The 22,844-nt window shown below is 38.1% G+C and overlaps 1 protein-coding gene across 1 annotated transcript in view; it reads left to right on the top strand.

The window, feature by feature from the left end:
* Positions 1-59: 59 nt before the first annotated feature.
* The window catches only part of MLIP (muscular LMNA interacting protein), a gene marked incomplete at both ends in the record, with an annotated part of 78,916 nt that continues 56,131 nt past the window's right edge, over positions 60-22,844 (top strand). The window contains one exon of the mRNA XM_079532503.1: positions 60-140. Coding sequence (XP_079388629.1) covers positions 60-140 — 81 coding nt within the window. The remainder of the gene's footprint in view (positions 141-22,844) is intronic.

The raw sequence follows: 22,844 nt of genomic DNA, 5'->3' as shown, positions 1-22,844 counted from the left end.
AGTAAAATTTTAGTTGTGAAGTGTAGCCACCTGCATTTTCGCATGTAGCAGGGTCTTGGATGTCAGCAAGGAGACCAAACTCTTCAGACTGTTGGATGTGTGAGGATTTGCTTTCTGACTTCATCAGCACAGCTTTCCAGGGGGTTGATCTTGGGGACAGCTCTTTTCCTTCCACTCAAACAGGTTTTTCCATTGACTATCGTGCCTGAGCCTAGCTGAACTGTAAACAAGATTTCCCTCCCTTCCCCCTAGCACTTCTGTATAACACACTTGATAGCACTTGTTACTCAGTCTTACCCGAATTGTTTTATTTTGATCTATATAAACAGATGTGGATAGTTATAAAGAAGACTTATGTCCCACAGTGGCTGTATAAGGAGGAGATGTATTTCTTCTACTCAGGAAGCCAGCGATGGTACATCATACCTTCAAGCAAGAAGGCTTCAGCTCTTTGCTTGATTTATTTCACTATTATTATTTCCATGGTTAACAATTATATGGCATCAGACCATCCTCCTCTGCTGCTGTTCTCTCAGTTCTCTCAGGCTTCCTTCTCACTCAGCAGCATCAGGCAATATGCTGTGGATTTTGTTGACTTTTCTGTTTCTCCTGACGTGCTCCGAGGGCTCGTGTCCCTCGGCACAACTCACACCTGACGTGTGGGGCAGCTTTGCATGATCATCCTTATGAAGCTTTGTACCTCTTTTCAGTCCAGCAGTTTGTTCTAGAGACAGCCTTGCTTTCTTGTCAGCACTAATAAGCCTGGAATAATATCAAATAACATAAACTAGAGTTTTCAGTTGACCTCTTTGTCTGTGGGACCTTCCATGGTTACAGTTTGATTCTTTTATTTTCCTTTCAGTTGTCTTCTGTCATTTATATTAACAAAAGTTTATTGGTATTTGTCTTTCATTTCTCACACACATGTATATATAGATATATATATATGGTGGTGCTGTTTTCTTTCTTTTTACTTGTGCTTTCTTTCGACATCTGGTTATTAGCCCATTTGGTGCCTGATAAATACTCAGGGCTCTGACTTTGTGCAGATCTGTGTACACGCTTCATTAGCTGCACTCCACTGATTTTGTTTGGGTTGCTTCTGTGATTTAATCTCTGTAGGGATCAGGATTTGCAGCTGAAAAATTTGATAACTCTGTGGCAATGATTGTTGCAGGCACTGTGTGATTGGTTGTTAATGCAGAGATGAATGAAAGCGCTGACTGCATGTGCTGCTAGAAAAGGGATTCTCACTGTTATGAGTGTTCAGCTTTGTGTGGCTCCCTTTCTACAAATGCAGCTGAAGCAGCTGAAACAGTTCTGTTCTGTTTTGATTAAAAATAAACAAAAGACAATAACAACGTCAATGTTTAAAATGTTATTTCCAGAGCTTACCACTATCAAACACAGCTTTACCCTAACCTGCCAGCTGCTTACTGAAACACTCACCGCTCCTGGTGCTGTCTGTTCTTTTGGGCCCTCTACACACATTGGGCTGCTCAGTGAAAAGCTATTATTAAAAAAAAAAAAAAAAAAAACAACAAACTTTGGTTGTGTTTTGAAGGATTTTCTTAAAAAATGCTGTAACTTGTTCTTGTTTATAGCAGCATTTGAGCATTTTTGGTACGTGTGTGTCTTTATCTAACCAGTTCTGAAGTGATAATTAATTTGCATCAATTATATTGAACATCACAGAATCACAGAGTTGTAGGGGCTGAAAGGGACCTCCAGAGATCATTCAGTCCAACCCTCCTGCAAAGCAGGCCTCCTATAGCAGGCTGCACAGGTAGGCATCCAGGCAGGTCTTGAATATCTCCAGAGAAGGGGAAGATGAGAGTAATCGTTGCTATCTGGATTACTAAGCACAGGGTATGTTCAGGATTATGATACTTATTCAGATTTTTCTTTTTTATACATATTTTTTTCAGAGCTGATAGAAAAGTTTAAAGAGAGTCTGCCTTAACTAATGTGGCAAATTTTCTTATCTAACTGACTTTTCTCAGTCATTTTAGAAAAGTCTTTGATGTGAAAAGTGCAGCATGTCCATTTCATTCATTTTTTCATAAGTGTTCAGACTTGGTTACACGTAGGAACAGTCACTGCTGAAATAGAGTAGTTAATCTGATGGCTAATTGAAAAGCTTTTGGGGGGGAAGAGAAAAAGTCTTATTCCATAAATGAAGTATCTTATTATCAGAAGCAAGTTAAGGAGTTTCACCAGAGATTATGTGCTATTTTGTGTTGTGATGATAGCTCATCACCAGGTTCCAGATTTTTACCTCCATGTGGTTAGTTCTGTGGAAAAAAATTGCAGATTTGCAAATGGGTTTTGTGTAATGATTACATATGTCACAGGAATTACACAGTAAAAATAAGCGTTATAAAAACCTTATTTTATATTACCTCCCACAGTTTGTTTCTTCCTCTAAGATGGAGGTAGAAATTCAATTAGCAGCATTAGTCAGAGTCCCAGTGTTGTGTTCCCCAGAAAAGCACTCTGCATTCAAGTTCTGCTGCTATTCTTAGTAATTTTTCAACTTTGACCATGAAGATGGAAGATGAGACTGCTGCTGATGACTCATATTGATGACAAACAGAATGGTTAATATCAAGGACATGTTTGGCTCCTACAGTAACTGTCCTTACCAGTAAATATGTGTTCCAAAATAATGCATTGGGTATAGAGTTGAGCCAAGCACAAATATTTTGAAGTTGGACTGTAAGAGCAGGTGGGGTAACAGCTTGCATTTTGTGTTTTGGATGTGTTTCTTGGTGTGAAAGTAAGGCTTAGCCAGTGTTTGGTAATTCTAGAAATTATGTTATGTATGAGGTGTGGTTTTAACATTCTTTGCTTGACTCTCTGCCATAAGAAAAGTGTTGTCAATATTAGAATGTCAGATATTAAGAAAGAAAATAGTGGCTTAATTTAAAGTCCATTTAGCCCAGTATGCTGTCCTTGACTGATTCCTGCAGTTCATACTTAAGGAAAAAAGGCATGAGGAAACATATTTCTGCACCTTCATGTTCTTCCCAGCCTTAATTTAAATTGTAGGATCTATTAGCTGTGTGTGTATTTTCTTGATCTCTGAATTCAGCTTTTCTTTTTGGCATTTGGAACTTCCGGAGGCAATGAGATTCATTACAGAATTATGTCCTTATGAAACCATTCCAAATTTGATTGTATGATATAGTCACGTGTTGCCTCATGGCAACTTTAATCTTATACCAGAAATCCAGTGCATCAAAGGGAAAATGGAGGTTTATATATATTTCCTTTTCTACAAATTTTACAGAAGACATGGCCTTGCCCTCAGTACCACAAGCTACAGGGAATCTTGAGTGTGAGCTGTTCAATTAATGTTGTTTAGGCAGGTTTCAAGCCCCCTCTTTTATATATGTAGGAAGTACATCTGAGTGAGTCATCCTCAGTTTATTTTACAATCAATTAGAAAGCCAACCAACCAACCAAAAAACTACAACAGAATTTCAGAGCATAATTAACACAATTTCAGACATTTACCTTTGTGCAAAATGAGCTGCATCTCAGTAGTGACTATTTCTTTCCGTTGCATATAAAAAGAATACAAATCAGATCTAGTTTTCTATTTTGGAGATCTTTACAGTTGATCAGATGAATATCATTCTGAAGTCATTCACTAAGGGAGAAGAAACAGATATAATCTCAGAAAACTACTGTGCTTTAGGAAATTACTCACCAGATAAAACATCCTTCAGCTCCTCTGGGCAGATGGTAGGTAAGGTGCTCTTACATCAGAGAAAGAAATGGCAGGGAAATCTCATCGAATTAAACATGCTTAAGACTAGATTTCTGTTTTTAATGCCTGATATCATGATGTGCCCACAGGCTTTATGTGAGATTTGTTTATAACCTAAAAGAATGGATGATGGGAAGAAAGTATTCCATTTGGACTGTAAAGAAGCTTCCTTTAGAAAGGTCAATAAGAACTTTTTGATTAATGCTATCTTGTTTGTGTTTAGCAGCCAGTGTAAGAGAAGAAAATAGAATGTGAAAAAACACAAGGCAAGGTGAATAGAAAAATCTCTTTTCTTTCGTAACTGAAGCAAGGTGGAAAGCAAATGTTGTCCTTACATGGTGTATAGTGTGTTGGAGACTAAGAGATGATCCCAGGGCACAGGGGAGAGGGGAGTTTGTCTCTGCACCCAGGAGATAGTGAGTCTCAGCATGTGTCCCTTTAGCTGAGACCTTGCCATCCCAAGTCTGTTCCAAAAATTTGATCTCTCTGACGGCCGAGGAATCTGTTGCTGCCATACCACACACTGGCACAAACATACTGCCTTGCAATTGATGTTGCCCTTTTGAAGTCAAGTCCTTACTGATCCTGATGCCAAATCTGTACTGCTGGATTCTTTTAGGTAATTGGAAATGATATTTTGATTTTAAATGTTTCTCAGTGGAAAAGATAGGAGAGTAAAATTGATCCAAGGACATAAACTATTATAGATTGAGCCAATAAATAAGCATTTAAGAAGCTTTAGCATTTGACTTATCTGAATTTTGCAACTTCTTTAACAACAACAAATGATTTTTTTTTTTTCTAATAGTGCATTCTGGCATTCCTATGCTATGTTTTCACAGAATCACAGAATGGCCTGGGTTGGAAGGGACCTCAAGGATCATGAATCTCCAACTCCCCTGCTACATGCAGGGCCACCAACCTCCACATTCAGTACTGGACCAGGCTGCCCAGACTCCCATCCAATCTGGCCTACAACACCTCCAGGGACGGGGTATCCACAATCTCTCTGGCAGCCTGTTCCAGCACCTCACCACTCTCTCTGTAAAGAACTTCTCCCTGACATTCAATCTAAATTTTCCCTTCCTCAACTTCAAACCATTTCCCCTTGTCCTGTTGTTATCTACCCTTTCAAAGAGTTGATTCCCCTCCTGTCTGTAGGCTCCCTTTAGGTACTGAAAGGCTGCAGTGAGGTCACCCCGCAGCCTTCTTTTCTCCAGGCTGAACAAGCCCAGCTCCCTCAGCCTGTCTTTGTAGGGGAGGTGCTCCAGTCCCCTGATCATCTTCATGGCTCTCCTCTGGATCGTCTCCAACAGCTCCCTGTCTTTCTTGTACTGGGGGCTCCAGACCTGGATGCAGTACTACAGATGGGGCCTCCAAGAGCAGAGTAGAGGGGGACCTTCCTGTTTTTTGAGCTCGTTTGTTTCTTCAAAACAAACAAGAAAAACATTCACGTTCACTTTTCAGTTGTTCTGGTGTTTCAGCACTCCTTCCCAGAGGAATTTCTGGTGCCACCATGAGATTACAGAAATTGCAAATAAATGACTGGACTGCTTCTTAGAATTTATTTAAGAGCTACACTGTGAACTTTAGATAAGGATGGCAAGTTCTGAGTGTTTGAGACAGACTGCTGGACTAGATGATCTTAGGGCTTTTTTCCAACCTTAATGATTCTATGACATTTTATGCTTGATGGTCTTCTGAAATAATCACAGAGGTGACAGTGGGTAGGCCCAGTGGAAGCTGCAGCTCTTCCATTGCTACTGCTTTAGTCTGATCTCTAATTGCCTCATTTTAATTTCCCTAAAATGTGAATACAGAAATTCCCATTTATTTTACATGGCTAGTCAGTGGGATGTGATTAATCTCTCATCAGTTTAGACAGCTACACTTGCACCTGAATAGGTTGTCTAGGCCTCTGGTACAATGAATCAATGGATGGAAATAAGAACTTCTAGGGTGTAACCATAGAATCATAGAATGGCCTGGGTTGAAAAGGACTGCAATGATCATCTAGTTTCAACCCCCCTGCTTTGTGCAGGGTCGCCAACCACCAGACCAGGCTGCCCAGAGCCACATACAGGGAGTCCAGAAGTACATGTAAAAATGTAGAGAAAATGTGCTGTGGAATCTGGGCAAAGTCCCAAGAAAAAAGCAGTAACATTCCTGCTCCTGTGTTATATTCTCTTAACAGTCACTCTGGTTGATTGATAGCACAGGGAGGTTAAATTCTAAAGAGACTTTCAGCATTTAATGATAGTAGGATTTTTTTTCTTCTGTAATGTTTTTTTCCTTACATTTTCTTCAGTCATTCTTTCATATAACACAATTAGATTTTGTATTATGTCCTGAATATTCTTTCTGGTACACCTGGCAAATTAACCAGCTGTTTCTCACTTGGACAATAAAGGATAAAATGATTAGGAAGGCATTCCATTTGTACTTTTAATTATGCAGATTTATGTACTGGAATTTCCATGTTGTAATAACCATAACCCTTTCCTAGTAGAGAGCACTGCCATTTGGGCATTACTGCTGTAGTGAGGTTTGACCTGTATGTTCCTTTATTATCTTGTGAAAGAAAATAGCCCTGGATGGCTACCCTTTTTGCTCTGTTTGGGAATTCAGAATGTTGGCTATGATCTGGTAAACACTGGTCAGGAAAGAAAAAAAAGGCCAAGTGACATGACATCTGCAGATGGAGAGCAATCACATATTCAAAAAGGTTTGGATGTGTGATAAAGGGAACTATCTATTTTCTTGATGAAACTCTATTCTGTTTTGTGAAAAAGGACTTAAGAAACACGAAGGAAAGTGCTTAATGTTAATGGGGTGCATTGTGTATAATTAATAAATGTTTTTTTTCTTGATAGTAATTTTCAGAAGGAGATTATAGTATTTAGCTAATATGTATTTGCATATCAGACCAGTCACTCTATCTTCCTTCAAAGAATCAGTGAAAGTTTTACTGGGACTACAGTGAACCACTTTCCTATTCCTTATTCATGAAAGCAAGCTGAATATCCAACTCTCATTGCTTGAATATTACTTACTTCCATAAAGTGCTTCATTGAGTATGAATTCAAGCAGTAAAATTATGCAGGAACTGCGCATAATTTCTGCATAATTTCTTGCAAGAATTTACTGTAATTACAGCAACAGAGGAGCCAGATGATTGTTCTCAATTAGTTTTCCATTTCTGTTAGAAAATCATAATGCAGAGCAATTCAGATTGAGAAAAAGGCACCTTGTAAGATAAAATGTGAACAGAAAGAGTAGCTTTCCTCATTTAAAAAGGATTAATTTCATAGAGCACACCGTCTACACAAAGACAATGATACTCCTTTTTAGGATAGAGAAGGATTGGGTTACATCTCACCTGATATACCTTATATTTGCTATGTGGATGCATCAGCAAGAGAAAAAGCAAATATTTTTTGTATGAGGATAAGTGCATGATTGTGACTTGCCTAGGGCTACAAAGTGCCAGAGTCAGGTCTGAAATCCAGGACATGTGTCAAAAATATTGACAATAGCACTGAATTCCTAGCAGTGCACCCAGTTTGTAGTCATATAAGTTATTCAAATACTCTGTCTGATTGCTGATGGCCAAGGATTCATCTGATTTCCTTCCTGGTTTATTCTTATAGAGATAAACCAGCACTCTCTTCTTTTTTTGGCAGACTGTTTTGCACAGAGGACATAGTTCTTTGAGGGGAAAATCTACATTACTTAAGGGAAAGCAGAAAGCTGGACAGTAGCCCTTAGGAAAGAAAGCACATCATCTGCATGGAGCCAACCTGAAGAGAAGCTGTACGTGTAGTCTGAGAGAGGAGGGGTCATGGAAAGGAAGCAGATGCTTCTCTTAACCAGGCTGCTCACTGGCTTTACACATTGTACTGAGGGGTGTGGTTTAGTGAGGAACTAGCAGGTGGATGATTGGACTAGATGATCTTGGAGGTCTTTTTCCAACCTTGGTGATTCTATGATTCTAAGAACAATAGATCTCCATGTAACCTTGCATAAACTATTTCATAAGCTTATTTTGGACAAAATTTGAAGTTCTTTCTTCACTGAAAACAATACCAAAAATAAAAAAAAAATCACATAGAAACCTGTGTTCCTAGCATTTCTACCCCACCTCTTTCAACCTGATTTATTCATTGATTTCAGCAGGTACATTGCTGTATTGGCACCCTTCCATCCGAATGGCACATGAACACAATGCTTTGTGACTATGATATGAGCATCTATTACCACTACTGTGGTACACTGTGGAGCTTCTTTAAATAGAGATGAAGTATCTCAGAATACTTCCAACTTGTTAGAGACATACACAGAATCACAGAATGGCCAGGGTTGGAAGAGACTTCAAGGATCATGAATCTCCAACACCTCTGCCACATGCAGGACCACCAGCCTCCCCATTTAATACCAGACTAGGCTGCCCAGGGCCCCATCCAATCTGGCCTTGAACACCTCTAGGAACGGGGCATCCACAACCTCTCTGGGCAGCCTGTTCCAGCAAAGAACTGTAAACAACTTACCCAGAATTAGCCCAGGATACCAATTGCTTTTTGAGCTGAAAAACTTAGGGACTATCTTTCCTGAAGGTGGCACATAGACACAGAAAAAACAATTCACACTGGTTCTTTAAGTGATATATTTTCATTTTATAAAGGCTATCATGACTGAAAAACCATTACTTAGGCTAGAATGTTGGTACTAAAGGCTAACTTGTACTAAAGGCTACTTGGGTATCATTTATTGATAATGAAAGATGCAACACATCTCTCCTCCTTGAGTTCTTCTATTTATAAAAATTTTCCTGGGAGTAAATCTGTAAAAATATTTCAAAGTCTTGTATAAATAATCAAATATTTCTATTACATTGCTGTTACCATATTAAGTGTCTGTGGTACTAAAATCGGAGGGTTTTTTTATTCTAAAAATGATTAGAATGTCCAGCTTCGATCATTGTCAGTCTTTTCTGATATCTACATTTGGAAGAATCTTTGCTTGCTTGTGGTGCTTGAGGTTTTATTATTGTTATTTATTCATCAGCTTCCTAGATATCTTCAGCATATCACCTTTCTAAAGCGGAGCATGTTGATTAGTGTTTTTTTTTTTAGAACAATTTGATATGCTAGGTTGATGTTGACAGAGAGGGGAAGGCTACATATGTAGTGGATTATCTCTATATGTTTTACCTGTTGACAGTGACAGAAGCAAACTGACATTAACGCATCTTGATAAGTGATGGTGTTATTACCAATGTCACTTTTATCATTAGCTACTCAAAATATTGACCTGTGATTCTTAATTGGATGTTATAATAAATTTGGTAGGTATTAACATGGATATCATATTGACTTCTTTATGACATATTCCTTGACAGTAATATCATTATTGTATATTGCTTCAGTTAACTGGTTAGCACTGCCCTTAGTATCTCCTTCAGAACGCAATTATTTACTTATTCATTTATTTAATGATATACATACATACCATTTATTGGTTTTGATATGAAATGCATGAAGCATTGAGAGATACTCTTGTACATCTGATTTCATTGCCAATTGAAGATGTTGCAATTAGATTCAACATCGTTTAAGGCTTTTTCCTCTTTCAAAGAACGCAAACCAGTTTTGAATGTAGGGAGCAGCCTGAGGGAATGTCCAGGAGAAGTCAGCTTTAGAAAAGAGTCTAAATCCTGGCCTGTATAAGTGGTAAGCATATGAGACTGGGCCACAGGAAAACAGGCCTTGTTTAGCATTCTCAGCTGTGACTCTTTCCAAATTTAGGCCTCTAAACTAGATATCAGAATGAGACTATAAAGAACTCTGTGCTGGATCAGCCAGAGTTCCATCTTGCCAACGTTGTGTCTCAGGCAGTGCCTCATAGCTGATGCTAGAAGTGTATGAGAACATGACAAAGCCAGGAACTGAACTCAGATCTCTTAATTTTCAGGAGAATTACAGTACCTTATTACCTTAGGCACAGAGTAAGTGAGGGAGTTTCTCCTGATAAAAGTATTTCAAGTCATTTACATAATTTCAATGCTCACTGGGCCAGAGTGAATAAAAGAGATAGAATTTGCTATCTATTGTTCAGGACAGAAAATCAGGACTTTGGATAAGCAGTTTCTAGTTTCTGCTTCAATTATGCACTAACCCTTTGTGTAAAGCAGAATCAGTATGACAGAATAGACTGTACCACTCACCCTCAAATACCACATAAGGGGATGCTGAAAGGAATTCACATGGCAAGTAAAGAAGCCCATGACCTAACAGAAAGAAGGGCAGGGTTGGATCATGCCAGTGATGGATGGTCATGGGGGTTGCACAGAAGTATGGTGAGCTCTCCAGGATGTGGCAGAGAGCCCACGCCGTGTGCAATCTGTAACTCCTCCTGCCTGAGCATCCCAACAGCCCATAGCTGGCCAGCTCATTATCTGTACCTCAGCTACGAGATAACTTTTTAACAACCACATGAATATGCTCTAAGGCAGACAGGCAGAGCTTGGATGAGAAAAGCAACTTCTGAATCGATTTCTTAGGCAGCTATGAGGATCCAAACGAGCCGATCATTTAGAATTTTAGCTTGTAATATGAACAGGCATATTTCTTGTGGCTCTGTGCCATTAATTAATCTTCATGAAATGAAGCATATTTTTCAAGTAGGCAGGTGCAAAGATTCCACAGTACATATTATTTATACTTTATTTCAAAAACATCATAAAAACTGACACAAAATCTACGTTTTTCCTGGGTAATCATAAGAAGCCTACAGAAAGACCTAATTTGTTTTAACGGGACAAGTATAAATTCTGTTTGCTAAAGCAGATCGCAAATTCTTGACACTTCACCTCCACCCACATAGCATTATCCTTTTGTTATACACACACACTTTCTACAGAAAGCATGCCAGTGGCCTCTTCATTTTGAGTGCTCTGATTAATGTTTGAGGTTCTAGCCAAAGAAAGATGCCTCACAATGGCCTCAAATCTATCTGCAACCACGTGCTTTCCTGAACTGTTTTGTTTTGCAAGAAGAATAAGAGCTGATGACATCTCCTCGGTTCAGACTCTTCAGCTGCAGTCTTCTGGCTTGTTTGTGATCTTCAGTGCTGCCATGGGTCTCTGCTTCACTCAGATAAAAGGCAGGTACTAGTGATGTTCTCCTAAATTTGCCTGGAGCTTCTTGGTCACTCATCAAATGGGCTTCCTCCACACAAGGACTCAACTTAAGCATCTTTGAGCTTATTTCTTTCAGCAGTCCTGGCACGTTATATCACCTCTACAATGTTCTGTGTCTGTGTTTGGCATTTCTGGCCAGAAGAAAACTTTATCTGAAGGCAGGTTTCAGCCTTTGGCAGTTTGTTTTCAGAAGCTAATTGAGGATATCATCTTTCAAAGCTTATGCTGAAAAATATCTGAGAAAGAGACAGCTGAAAATAGCTAATTACCTGGTAGATGGAGCGTGCATTTGCACTGTAGGAAACTTGAAGTATGCTTGCATCTTGCTTTTCAAAGACATACATTTTCAGATCAGTTCTGTCAGTCCATCTTGGTGTTTCCACAATTTAGTCCATCCTGGATTCACAGAATCTTTTAGATAAAAACTGAGTAACAGCAAATATGTTCTGTTAAAAGACTTTGTTCAAGCAAACTGTTTGTTATGTGGAAAAAAATACTTTAATGAAAAATTCCTGGTCCACTTCAGAACTGCAAAGCAGATAATATTTCCTATGTACAACAGCAATACAGATTCAGCTGCAACAAACATAGTGTTTGGTTTCTTCTGCTGAAATTAAAGGTATAAACTTTTAAATGAAAGAAAGTTAACAGCTACTACTATATCTGGTAATTTCCTACAAGGATCTTTACTGGAAAGCAGAGTAAAAATAAGTGCTTGGTACAAGAGAGCTTCTGAGTCACTTCCAAAAATAACTAGTTTCACTTCCTTAGCTTTCCAACTACTTTTTCAGTGCCAACTTCTGGCTAGTTAACAAACAAGACTGAACAGATAGGGCAGATGCAAAATCAGAGACGGGAGCTGTAAGGCATTACCACATGAGGTTGCTGTCTTTTTGATAAACTACATCTGTTGTTACATTTCCTTTAGAAGTTAGAGAAAGGGCATTTCAGATAAGAGGACTGATCCTGCAGACACTTCCACCGTCTGTTTTTCTGGAGTGGCTGAGCTCTCCCCTTGACCTGCAGCTTCTGCTGCAATCAAAACCTCACCTGGGCAATGTTTGCAAGACTGAACTGACTGAACTCTTAGTCACCTTTTTATCTTTATTTATTTTTTTCCTAAGGAAACAGACTTAATGAGAAGGAACATAAAATCTACTACTATGAGAAAGACAGAAACAGAATTTGACAGAAATTGTATACTGACATTCTTCTCTTAAAAAACAGTTTGAGATAATTTTAAAATAACCTGAAGCTTTAGTACAAAGCATGCATAAATAAAATTACAAGGGCTGCAGTTGGACTTACAGTGTTAAGGTTTTAAAACTTTTCATATTTTAGTGTGAGCCTGGATATGCTTCTGTGTTGTATAAACCTCTGAAGATGTTCACAGGGCATTATGAAGCTATCAGGCTACATGTTGCTTTGTGCATACAGATGTCAAAACATTAGAAATACTTGTGATTTCTTATTATTGCTTGCAGGATTTCTATGCTCTGGGATAAAGAATGATAACATGAGATTTCAGAACATGGATGAAAAATAGAAAGTAATCTCTGCTGGTAACAGATTATGCATATATAATATTATTTTCCAGAGCTCTAACTTGAAGTTGAGTCTGTTGCTTGTTCATTCATTCAATTTCTTCATTGAACCTCTTCACTGAAGCTCTTACTGAAATAATGTAGTATGCTGATAAATGGTATTTCTCTATTTCTGGTAACGATAGAAATAATGTTCAATTGGCATTCAAGATATATTTCTTTTATTTCCAAAGCTAAGGCCACACTGAGAAATGAAATCCATTTACACTGGATTCTCAGATAAAATTTGACTTATTGCAAGTAATTCTCAGTAAAGAACTGTGCACAGTGAAGAAAAAATCCCTGAACAATTTAATCTGAAGGTCTTCCCAATCCTAGCATTTTAGTATACAGCAATAAACAAGCAACATTCTTCCTGCATCTACTTTTAGGAGACTGCAGGCTCAGCTTCTGCTAAGGTAAAAGGAACAGAAATCTCTTTGAAAGGCTGTAGAATCTTAGAATACAGCACTTATAGTTTGAAGCTCAAGGCATTTATATTCACCTTTAGCTTGTATAAAAATATAGCGTAAGGTAACCATGACTTCACAGTATTTCTAAATATCAAAATGCTAAGCTGCTGGACAAGAGGAGAGAAGGAAATGCATCCCATATTAGTTATGCCACTTAATGCACAGCTTGAAGGCAGTCGGTTTTCCCTAGTGATGAGAGTAGTTTAAGGATCTTCATGAAACACCTTGAATTTCTTCTAGAATAAGCCTTGATAGTACCAACTTTACTACTGGTTATTACAGAGGCTTTGATAAGTTTTAAGATGATTAAAATCTTTATGAAATCTCCCAAAATGCAGTTCTGGCAATAAGATAACTCAATTATTTCTTTAATCTGAAGAGGTGATTATTATATCAGTGCCTTCCTTTGAATAGTTTGAAAAGTGAAGATGCAATGTGAAAAAACAAACGTGTAGGAATCATGTATCGAATCTGTATTCTTTGCTACTAGATTAAAAACATTTTCCATCATGTCATCACCTGTATTCTTATACTGTAAGCTTCTGAAGAAAATATCACTAGGAAGTAAAAGACAATATGTATACTTAAGTTCACTAAAATTAAATCACCATCCCTTTTTATGATGCAATGATCCTTTTGATTATGGTATTTATAGAGATTTTGTTGTTTGCACATAAAGTCTAAAGAATACTTCAGAATATAACATTGACAAGGTTTTACTCAAATCTGGGTTACTCTTGTTTAGAAGCCTGGCATTAGTAGTGTTCTTGGTCAAGAAGTCCAACATGTGGATACACAGTGTTTTCTTGCTTTTCCCGAGGCTTACTTGAGATGTTGTGAACTCTAGAGGTGATATAGATAGTTTGCAAACTAAAAGTGGAGAGAACAGTGGTTGAGAGAAATCCAGGTGATTTATAAGAACAAATAGATGGAGGAAGAAAAATATCATTTCCCAGATGTGTTAATGGACACCGAGATGTAAGACTGAGAACATAAGGCTAGCCAGAAGGAAAACCTGATTATGAAAGCAAACAGCATCATTTGTATTTCTGTTCTGACAGAAATATCACTTGCAGGGCAAAATGAGAACTTGACTTTAGGGTAATGATAGCAATCTGAAAGGGATTATTTTCCTAGTTATGAAGAACTTCTTGACTGGACTCAAGTGGGAACTTTGATAGATGACATATATATTCAGGTGACAAAAAAGGAAGAAGTGAAAGTTCTTCTAAAATAAGATGTTAAGTAATGTGCTAAATAGGTATGTTATTGTCACAAAAGATTAGAAAAACAATGCCAAGTGGATGTAGTTAATCTGTGAACACACAGTAAAGACTGAAGCTCTGGTTAGCTATGGACTATTGTTTAGTGTAGACATAGTGAAAGACCTTGAACAGGGCTGCTGATGAAGCCCAAGGCAGAACAGAGCATAGAAATCAATTTGCAAACTGCCTGAATTTCTTGGCTAAAGTAATTAAACTTGTTCTTGGTACAAAATGTACAGTCAACTTTGGAAAATATACTCCCATTCTTTTTCCTACACTCAGAAATATCTGAGGAATGGTGCATGACTATTCAGCTCAGTGACTATACAGTGTGCAAAGCTCAAAATATTTTTTCTTGATGAGACAAAGTCAAGTTTGTAAAATGACAGCTCTTCACACAAGCTCTTTTGTTAGGAAAAAAAAAAAATAATAAAATGACTTAATTGGAATAAATGTAGCTATTCTTCCAAATACTGCCAGATCAAAATGACCTTGATATTGTTAAACTCTATTCTTGACATCTGGGAAAGCTGAAGTTAAATAATATTTAAAGACAGCTGCTTTTTAAAGATAAGCACAGAAAATAAAACAAGATCCTAAGTATACCATCCTCTCCCCTTGTGAGTGTGTGGAAGAAGCAAACAGCTATTCAGCTTTACCTTCTTACATGTTAGTAGCTGAGTGCCTGAATAATCACTCTTTGTAGCCAGCATTCTTCTGGGCCCACACAGACCTACTCAGAAAATAGCTTGTTAAAAGAACCTCTGAAAATTTCTGCTGAGGAGAGGAAAATCGGCTTTATCACACACATTTCTTCACTGCCTTTTTGAAGTTCAGTTTTTATTTTTCTCTGAACTGTGCTCTACATTTTTTGGATGGCAGACTGGGTAAAGAGACATTCAAACTATCATCCCACTGAGTCTTATTGGTGAAGGGCAGGTAAGAATGCTTGTAGAAGGGCTCATGTTGATTATTTGTTAAATCGCTTGCACAGATGACTGAGAGGGTAGTAGGACCTCTGACAGAAAGCCTACAGCTGATTATATACGATATATGAAACAATCTATTTATTAATGATCAAGATGACAGCTTCCTCCTCCTATGAATTGCTTAAAAAGCTGAAAATTTAGTATCTGAAGTTTTTAAAAATATGCTGTGTATCCTTAGTAAACCATCAGTGAGTATATACCTATTTGTTACCCGATGAGAAGTAATGGCCTTAAATAGCACCAGGGGAGGTTCAGGTTGGGTATTTGGAAAAATTTCTTCTCAGAAAGAGTAGTGCTGCATTGAACAGGCTGCCCTGCAAAGTGGTGCAGTCACTGTCCTTGGAGGTGTCCAAGAAATGTGTCGATGTGGCACAGAGGGATATGGTTAGAGGGCATGGTAGTGACGGGTTGATGGTTAGACTAGATGATTCTATGATTCAATTCTGTTCCTTTTGGAAAGGAGATGAGCTACTTGGGCTAGCTGGTAGTATAAGACTTTCACTGCTTCCTGCTGGAATGGCAGCAGTTAAACTGTAAGTCTTCATTCCAGTCGTAAAAGAGTGAATAAAGACTAAGGTTTAAATTAACACTTTATGAAGTCTATGAAAGCATCTTTCTCTCTCTCTCTTTCTCTCTTTCATACCTTTTTTTCTGATTGATCAAAAAAATGACAAATCCAGGTGCCAGATGGCTTTACAGATCTTGAAAATCATATTTGAGAGTATGTCATGATCAATCACAGAGATAACTTGAAAATGTGAAAGCTGTGCTATTCTCTGTCATTGATATGTGGGTGCCAGATGCATTGCTTTTGAAAATCTAAGCTGTACAGCTCTGGGTGTTTCATCATACCCTTTGGATTCCTGCTCCAAAAATATAGCTCCTTAGCAAGATAAATGCTCAGACACAAGATGTAGTGGTTTGGAAAAGGAGGTATCTATTGAAAATGTCATGCTTCAGAGATTTAAAAGAAATGGAAATGAAAGTTTTTTAATAATGGCAGAGTATGAACATGGGAGACAACTCGATAGAATCTGTGCTGCCAGGAGCAAATAACGTCAAATTTTTTCTTTTCCCTATCAGATCAATTATCTTTTCACTGAAAGATATCTTTTAATTAAACTCAACTGGGCCAAAATGCTTTAACTTTCAAAAAAAAACCTGAATACAATAAAACCCTTAGTTTTAACAGTTTTCAAAAATGATTTTTTTTTAAACAAATCTCAAAAAATCTATCAAAAATTAGACATACTATTACTGCTGTAGATTGAGGTCAGACAGAAGTAATAAAAGAGTAAAAAAAGGAAAAGGAAATTCTGAGGGATGAAAACATCTAGGTGGAGCTGGATGTTTGTATTTGGGGTGGCAGAGAATGACAGGAGCTGTTGTTTTCAGGCAGAGAGAATGGGCATTTCCAAACCACCCACAGGCAGCTGAAGTCTCTGAGTAGAGACTGACTTCCTGATGCCTGAAGCTCTCCTGTGTCATCTCCTGGAAAGAGGCAGTTTGCTTTGCTTAAAGTGCTTGAGGTAAGAATGAGTTTGAGTCCAAAGCTGTAGTCCTTCAGATCTGAGGAGAAATTTTTAGGATAAATGCCACAGTACCAGGTGACTACAGTCTGGTGGGCCCTGGTTGTTCATTTCTTGCAGTCAGAGTTGGATGATTTGTGTTGAAGTGTCTTATATAGAACAGTAACTGGAGAAGTCGGTGGGACTGCCAGTGCTGTGGTGTATTCTAAAATTCTGCTAAAGCGGTCTTACTAAAAGAGGTTGGGAGTGAAGCACTGAGATCTTCATCCAGCACATCTTCATCAGGGTCCAGGGGGGCTTCACAGACAACTTCTAACCTGGAGGCATTTGATGAACACCTGCAAAATTCAGCTACTAAAATGAGGGAGTACCAGTCTTTCAGTTGTTCTAAACAAAGCAGGAAAGCAAATCTTCTGGAATGAAAAGAAACATTGCACAGGTAGGAAATGCTCAGTCTCATCTGTTGTGCCCAAATTACTGCCAAGCCTCCAGGGTCTGGTAGAAGACATAAAGATGTAAGAGTTTGTAGGTAATCTAATTGCAGTATCAGCAGTCTAATCACAGAGTTATTATGTTGTTAATTCCATTTTCCATGACAGAGAGTTGAGTTTAAGGAGGTACTCATCCCAGGCAGTGTTTATCAGAACACGTTATAAGCCTACCCATTATCACTAATAATATGAAGCTGTTCTTATTAACAGCAGATGGCTATTCATAGGATGCATTTACCCACTCAGGAAGGTCTCTGCCATACTCCCACAGTGATTCGAGGCTATCCAGCCAGAGACCCAGATGGCAACCCTTTGTTCAGAAGTGTGAAATTGTACTGCTTTGCCATGGGCTTCTCCTAGGTGGGGTCATAAAGTTACTCTTAGGACTCCTTCTTTCTTATCCTGTACACGTACTCCTTCTGTCTTTGTCCACCCAGCAGCCATAACCTTCTGGGATATGGTCAAAGTGACCCAAGCTGTCCATTATTGATGTGACAAGTATGTGCTGGTGACCTTGGTCAGGCTGAGTTGACTGTATTCTGAATGTTTCAATTCTCATTCATCCAAAGCAACATTTAGTCCTCACACCTATTATTTTGGGAAGGACTTCCAAGCAATACCTTTCATGTCTACCATCTTCTCGGTTTAATCTTTTCTGCTAATGCTTCCTCATCATTCCATTCACACAAACACACACAAGTTAGTTCACAAGCACCCAGGGCTTTCATGACAGTTACTAGTCTGGTTACAATGATAACTACAATTAAAGTTCAAATGATCTAATTGCTATGAATCATTCCCAATAAAGTTAAAATGGACCTATACCAATTTTTGCATTTCTATCCCTTTTGTTTTTCCTGTCTGGGTATCCAGTTGCTTAAAGAGAAGTGCACGATGTTAACAGTGACATTGACTTCTTCTGTGCTTTTAGAACACTTTGAGTTATTTTGATACGTTTTCTAAGAGGTCATTTATTTTTCTCCATTAGCCAGCAAATTGTGTGTTACATACAAGCTTTACCATATCCAATATATTTTACATACACTGGGTTCTGTTTCTGTTTCCTTTTTATCCTCAATAGCAAAACAGAAGGTTGCATTCCTGTAGTGAGCAATAATTTATTACTAATAGTTTGTGCTTGTAGCCCTGGGGCCCTTATTCTGTACTCACACTTTCAAGCCTTCTGCTATTACCTCATGCTTGTACTTTTGGAGATCTGTATTAAAATCCCATTTTTTCTTCAACAGCCTTCAAGCTATGATTTTCTGGAAACATAACACCTGTTTTATTAGCATACATACTTTTTTTTTTTTTTTTTTTTTTTTTTTGGAATTACTGAATAATTCATCATACAAAGATAATGGTCCATTAGAAGACTTGCAGGGATCTACATAGAGACTGATGTCATAGAGGGAACCACCTGCTTTCAAAATATATTTCTTAAGATAACATCGCCGATTTGTTAATGAAGCTGCTCTGCAACAAATATTTGTAAGGACAGCTGTGTTGGCAGCACCAAGTGGGCTCCTCTGGGCTGGATTCTCCTGTGCTGGTGACAGTAAGATGGACTGGGATGGTGGGGAACTCTCACTGCATTTGTAGGCACAGACAACTAAGGCTGAAATTCCTGCAACTGTCAGCTGCTCAGACATCTCCAGAAAATGAAGAGCAAGTGGCTGATGCATGCTACTGTGGAACACAAGTGCATCGTTAGCATCATCTACCAAGACCAATCGCTTTGCTCAGACATAAACAGGGATTTCTTTCTATTCCCAATGCTTGATTTGAAAACTACACTTTTTAGGTGTGGCTTTCCAGATAAGAAATTAAGAGGAATTATGTAATAGAAGTTATCACATAATCATAGAATGGCTCGGGTTGGAAGGAACCTCAAAGATCATCTAGTTTCAACCCCTCTGTTGCGGGCAGGGTTGCTGACCACTAGACCAAGCACTAGATCAGTCTGCTGAGGGCCCCATCCTACCTGGCCTTGAATACCTGCAGGGATGAGGCATCCACAGCCTCTTTGGGCTGTGTCTCCCATTTCTCCATGAGTGTTTTGACTGCTAAGGTATTTGATAGGCTATCTGTGGGCTAGATAGCAGTAGGTTTTTAAAATTTTCTTTTACAATCAGCTTTTAATCTTTTCCTGTCTGCTTTTGTTCGTTCTTGAGTGCCTTCTGTGCAAGACCAGATGGCAAGCCTGGCCACATTGTAAAAAATCTGTGCAAAATGAGACATGCAGGGGTCCTTTCTGACTGATCTATGTGCTGAAATGAATGCAGGACAGACAGAAGAGGACAGTGAGAACATGCTGAGGAGGTAACTGGATGGAAGCTGAGTGTGTGCTTGCCTGCCTGCCTTCCTGCAGGTTTGTGCATAAGTGAGGGACTACAGTATTTTGGGGTGATACAACAGAGGTGTTTTTAGCTTGGAAGATGTTGCTTCTAAGCAGTTTTAGGAGATTGGAGCAAGTAAGCGCTTTCAGGATGCTACCTGAAATAAAACTGGTAGATTCAGGTTGTCTCAGGAGCCAATGTTTGGTGAGTGTTTAGTCAAACTGCATTTAATTAAATCAATTACATGTAACAGGCAAGTGATGTTAGTCCCCCTTTGCAATGGAGAAAATTAAAGGTTATCTTTACTTACTTTTCACTTTGCCCAGCTGCATTAGTGTAGACCAGTATGAAAATGTAATTATAGTTGTATAAAGTCTGTCAGGCTGAAGAGCTAATTAGAATTATTACGGAAAAGAAAATTTCAGCTGAATGAACTCTTGCATTTTGAATAATAGATGACGATTTTATTCTATTAGTCATTTGCTCTTTCTAGTGCTTTACAGACATTAATTTTCAAAAGATATTCATCTGCACGTGAGTATTAGTGCATGCTGCTCTATTGAGAGAAGCAAAGTGCTTTGTTCAAGGTGATACAATGAACATGTAATGGGGCCAGGGTACGGTGTGGGGAACTTCCCAGACACAGCTGTCAGTGGGAATTCTGGCACAAACTTCAGCAGATCTGAAATTTCACCCTGGACTTTTGGACTGGATTTAGCTTTTCCCCTGAAGTTTCACAGATACGAAGCTGGTGCTCGGTTGATCATCTGCTGCTGTTTGTAAAAGGTTTCAGATAAGCAGCAGCTCATATTACTCAGTAATCAGCTCATCTCTACTGGGTTACTGCGATAGTGGCTGTAAGTCGAGATACGGAAATTTGCTGAAGTTTCTTACATCTCATTAAGCAGTCATTTCATTCATTGCAGCCTGGCCTTATTCTTGGTCTCTTGTACAAGACAATATGTGTTCTGCAGTCAAACTTCAGTCTGAACATAGGAAATGGTCTAAGCAGGCGTTGCATAAAACAAGCTGTGCTTTTGGGTGACCCCTCTCCAAACTGGGCTCATGGCTTTAGCTGTGCCCTGTGTGAGAGAGCTATATTTAGCAGGAATTTGAGGCATGTGTATCTGTGCTCTGACCAAAGCAGCATGTTGGTCAACACGCTTCTATGTCGCACTGCACACATTTGTTGTTTATTTGTATTATTTATACATATGTTTTCTGCCCTTCAAACAAATAAGCACCCTCAAAAGAAAGTACTTAATATTTCAGCAGTGAGGTTTTCTCAGGGTGTCCTTCTCTTAGTGAGATGGCTTACATTAACAAATTGGTGGAAGAAGTGGTAATGTGATCCAGCATATTCCATTTCAGTTTAGCAATCTGTATTCCAGAAGGAAATCCTGGCAAGCAATCACTGACAATGGGACCTCAATTTAAATTACAAAACAGGCAGTGTGCTGAATGCATATAGAGTTATGAGAGAAATTAAATAGAAGCATTTATTTGTCTTCATAAAGTACCCAAGACAATAAAAATATGTTCTACAAGTAAGGATTGTAGATACTGTGGTAATTAAAACAATAATTAATATAATTTAATTTACAGGTCATTTGTAAATTGATGACATTAATTATGCAACAAACCTGCTTGTAAACTGATGACAAATGAAGTCATGGAAGCCATCTAAAACAATTTTCTCATTTTAAAACTTCTTGGAATACTATGCAGCTGCCTATAGTCCCTTAATGGATATTCAGTGGTTATTTATATGAGAATGCAATTTATGCTTTTCAAAGAAGTAAGTTACATAAAAGCATACTTCTGAACCCAAGCAATTATGACATTGTGCCCAAAGTTGATTATGTAATATAAATGAGAATTCGTTGGTATTAACTTGCATGTGACACCATAACTGTATTGGTTACAGTAGTTACAGTAGCAGGGAATGTACGGAATTTCTTTTGGTATTGTTACTGGATCAGAAGAAAGGACAATAATCTACAAGAAGATTTCATAAATATATATTGTTAAATTTTATTTCACAATTATTCACACTTGTATTCTGGAGTAGCTAACAGATGTAACTTAGTGTTGTAAGTCCACCCTTTTCATTTCCTTCAGTACATCAAAGATAGATCAACCAGAGAGATACAGTAAATTAAATGAATATATGATAAAGGTGCAAAATTCTTTCTTCATCTGGAAAAAAAACCCAGCACAATATCTTGTAAGAATTCCTTTTGCTTCACATTGTCCCATTTTTAATTTTCCTTCTTTTTCTGTAAGAAATACAAACAAAAAATAAAGGCTGTAGGGCTGAAAGCTATTGAAAACGTAAAAATAAAAGAATGGAGAAACTCTCTCTTGTTTTAGTTTGCAGAATTACCAATTAAAAAGTATTAAAATTTTGAATGTATAAGTATTTTATTTGTTTTTGAAATCAGCAAGATGAAAATAACCATTTAAAATATATTTTTAAAGAATATTTTTTTCTCTTTTAATTTCCGCATGGGGGGCTTGCTATATCCAAACATTCTACATTTTCTCTTCCTTTTTCCTTTATAAGGAAAATTTTGTGGTGATAAGTATTATTCTCCATCAGGAATCTTCACATATACAAAACAACTGATGTTAAACATCAAACAAGCATGACAAGAGGGTGAGGTAGAGAGGTGAAATACTCACAGAAGTAGATAGACAGGCTACCTGCATTTCCTAACCAGAGATGGAATATGAAAGGACAGCTACATATCTGCTGGAAAGCATAAGGCCATCTCTAGCTAATTTCAGTGAAGACCCACATGCTGCATAAGACTGTAATGGATAGCTTTAGTGAAACCACTAATACTAATATGATTTGTATTCCTGCCCTTGTGCAGGTAATTCTGCTTCTTGGTTGTGTAAAGGCTCCGTTCCTCGGCTGCATTATGGGGACGAGCTCTCACTAGTGAGAGGATGTTCTTGAGTACTGATACATCTCTTACTTGTACTGGGAGCAAGGACTAGGTATTTGATGTGCCAAATATTCCTATTTAAATTTTTTTCACTGGTTTGTAAAGAGCATACCTTAGCTACTGAGAGAAAGAAAGACTTACACTGTTTTTCCCTTGTGTAAATAACATCCAGAGCTTCAGGTGCTGTGGAGGAGCATTTAGGAGTTGCCCCTTTGCTACTAATTTAGATGCTCCTTGACCACCTGTAT

This window comes from Tetrao urogallus (genome assembly GCF_951394365.1).
Source record: "Tetrao urogallus genome assembly, chromosome: 2".
NCBI classification, from domain to species: domain Eukaryota; kingdom Metazoa; phylum Chordata; class Aves; order Galliformes; family Phasianidae; genus Tetrao; species Tetrao urogallus.
Note: the sequence above shows the minus strand (reverse complement) of the source record. Positions and strands in the feature narration are given on the sequence as shown.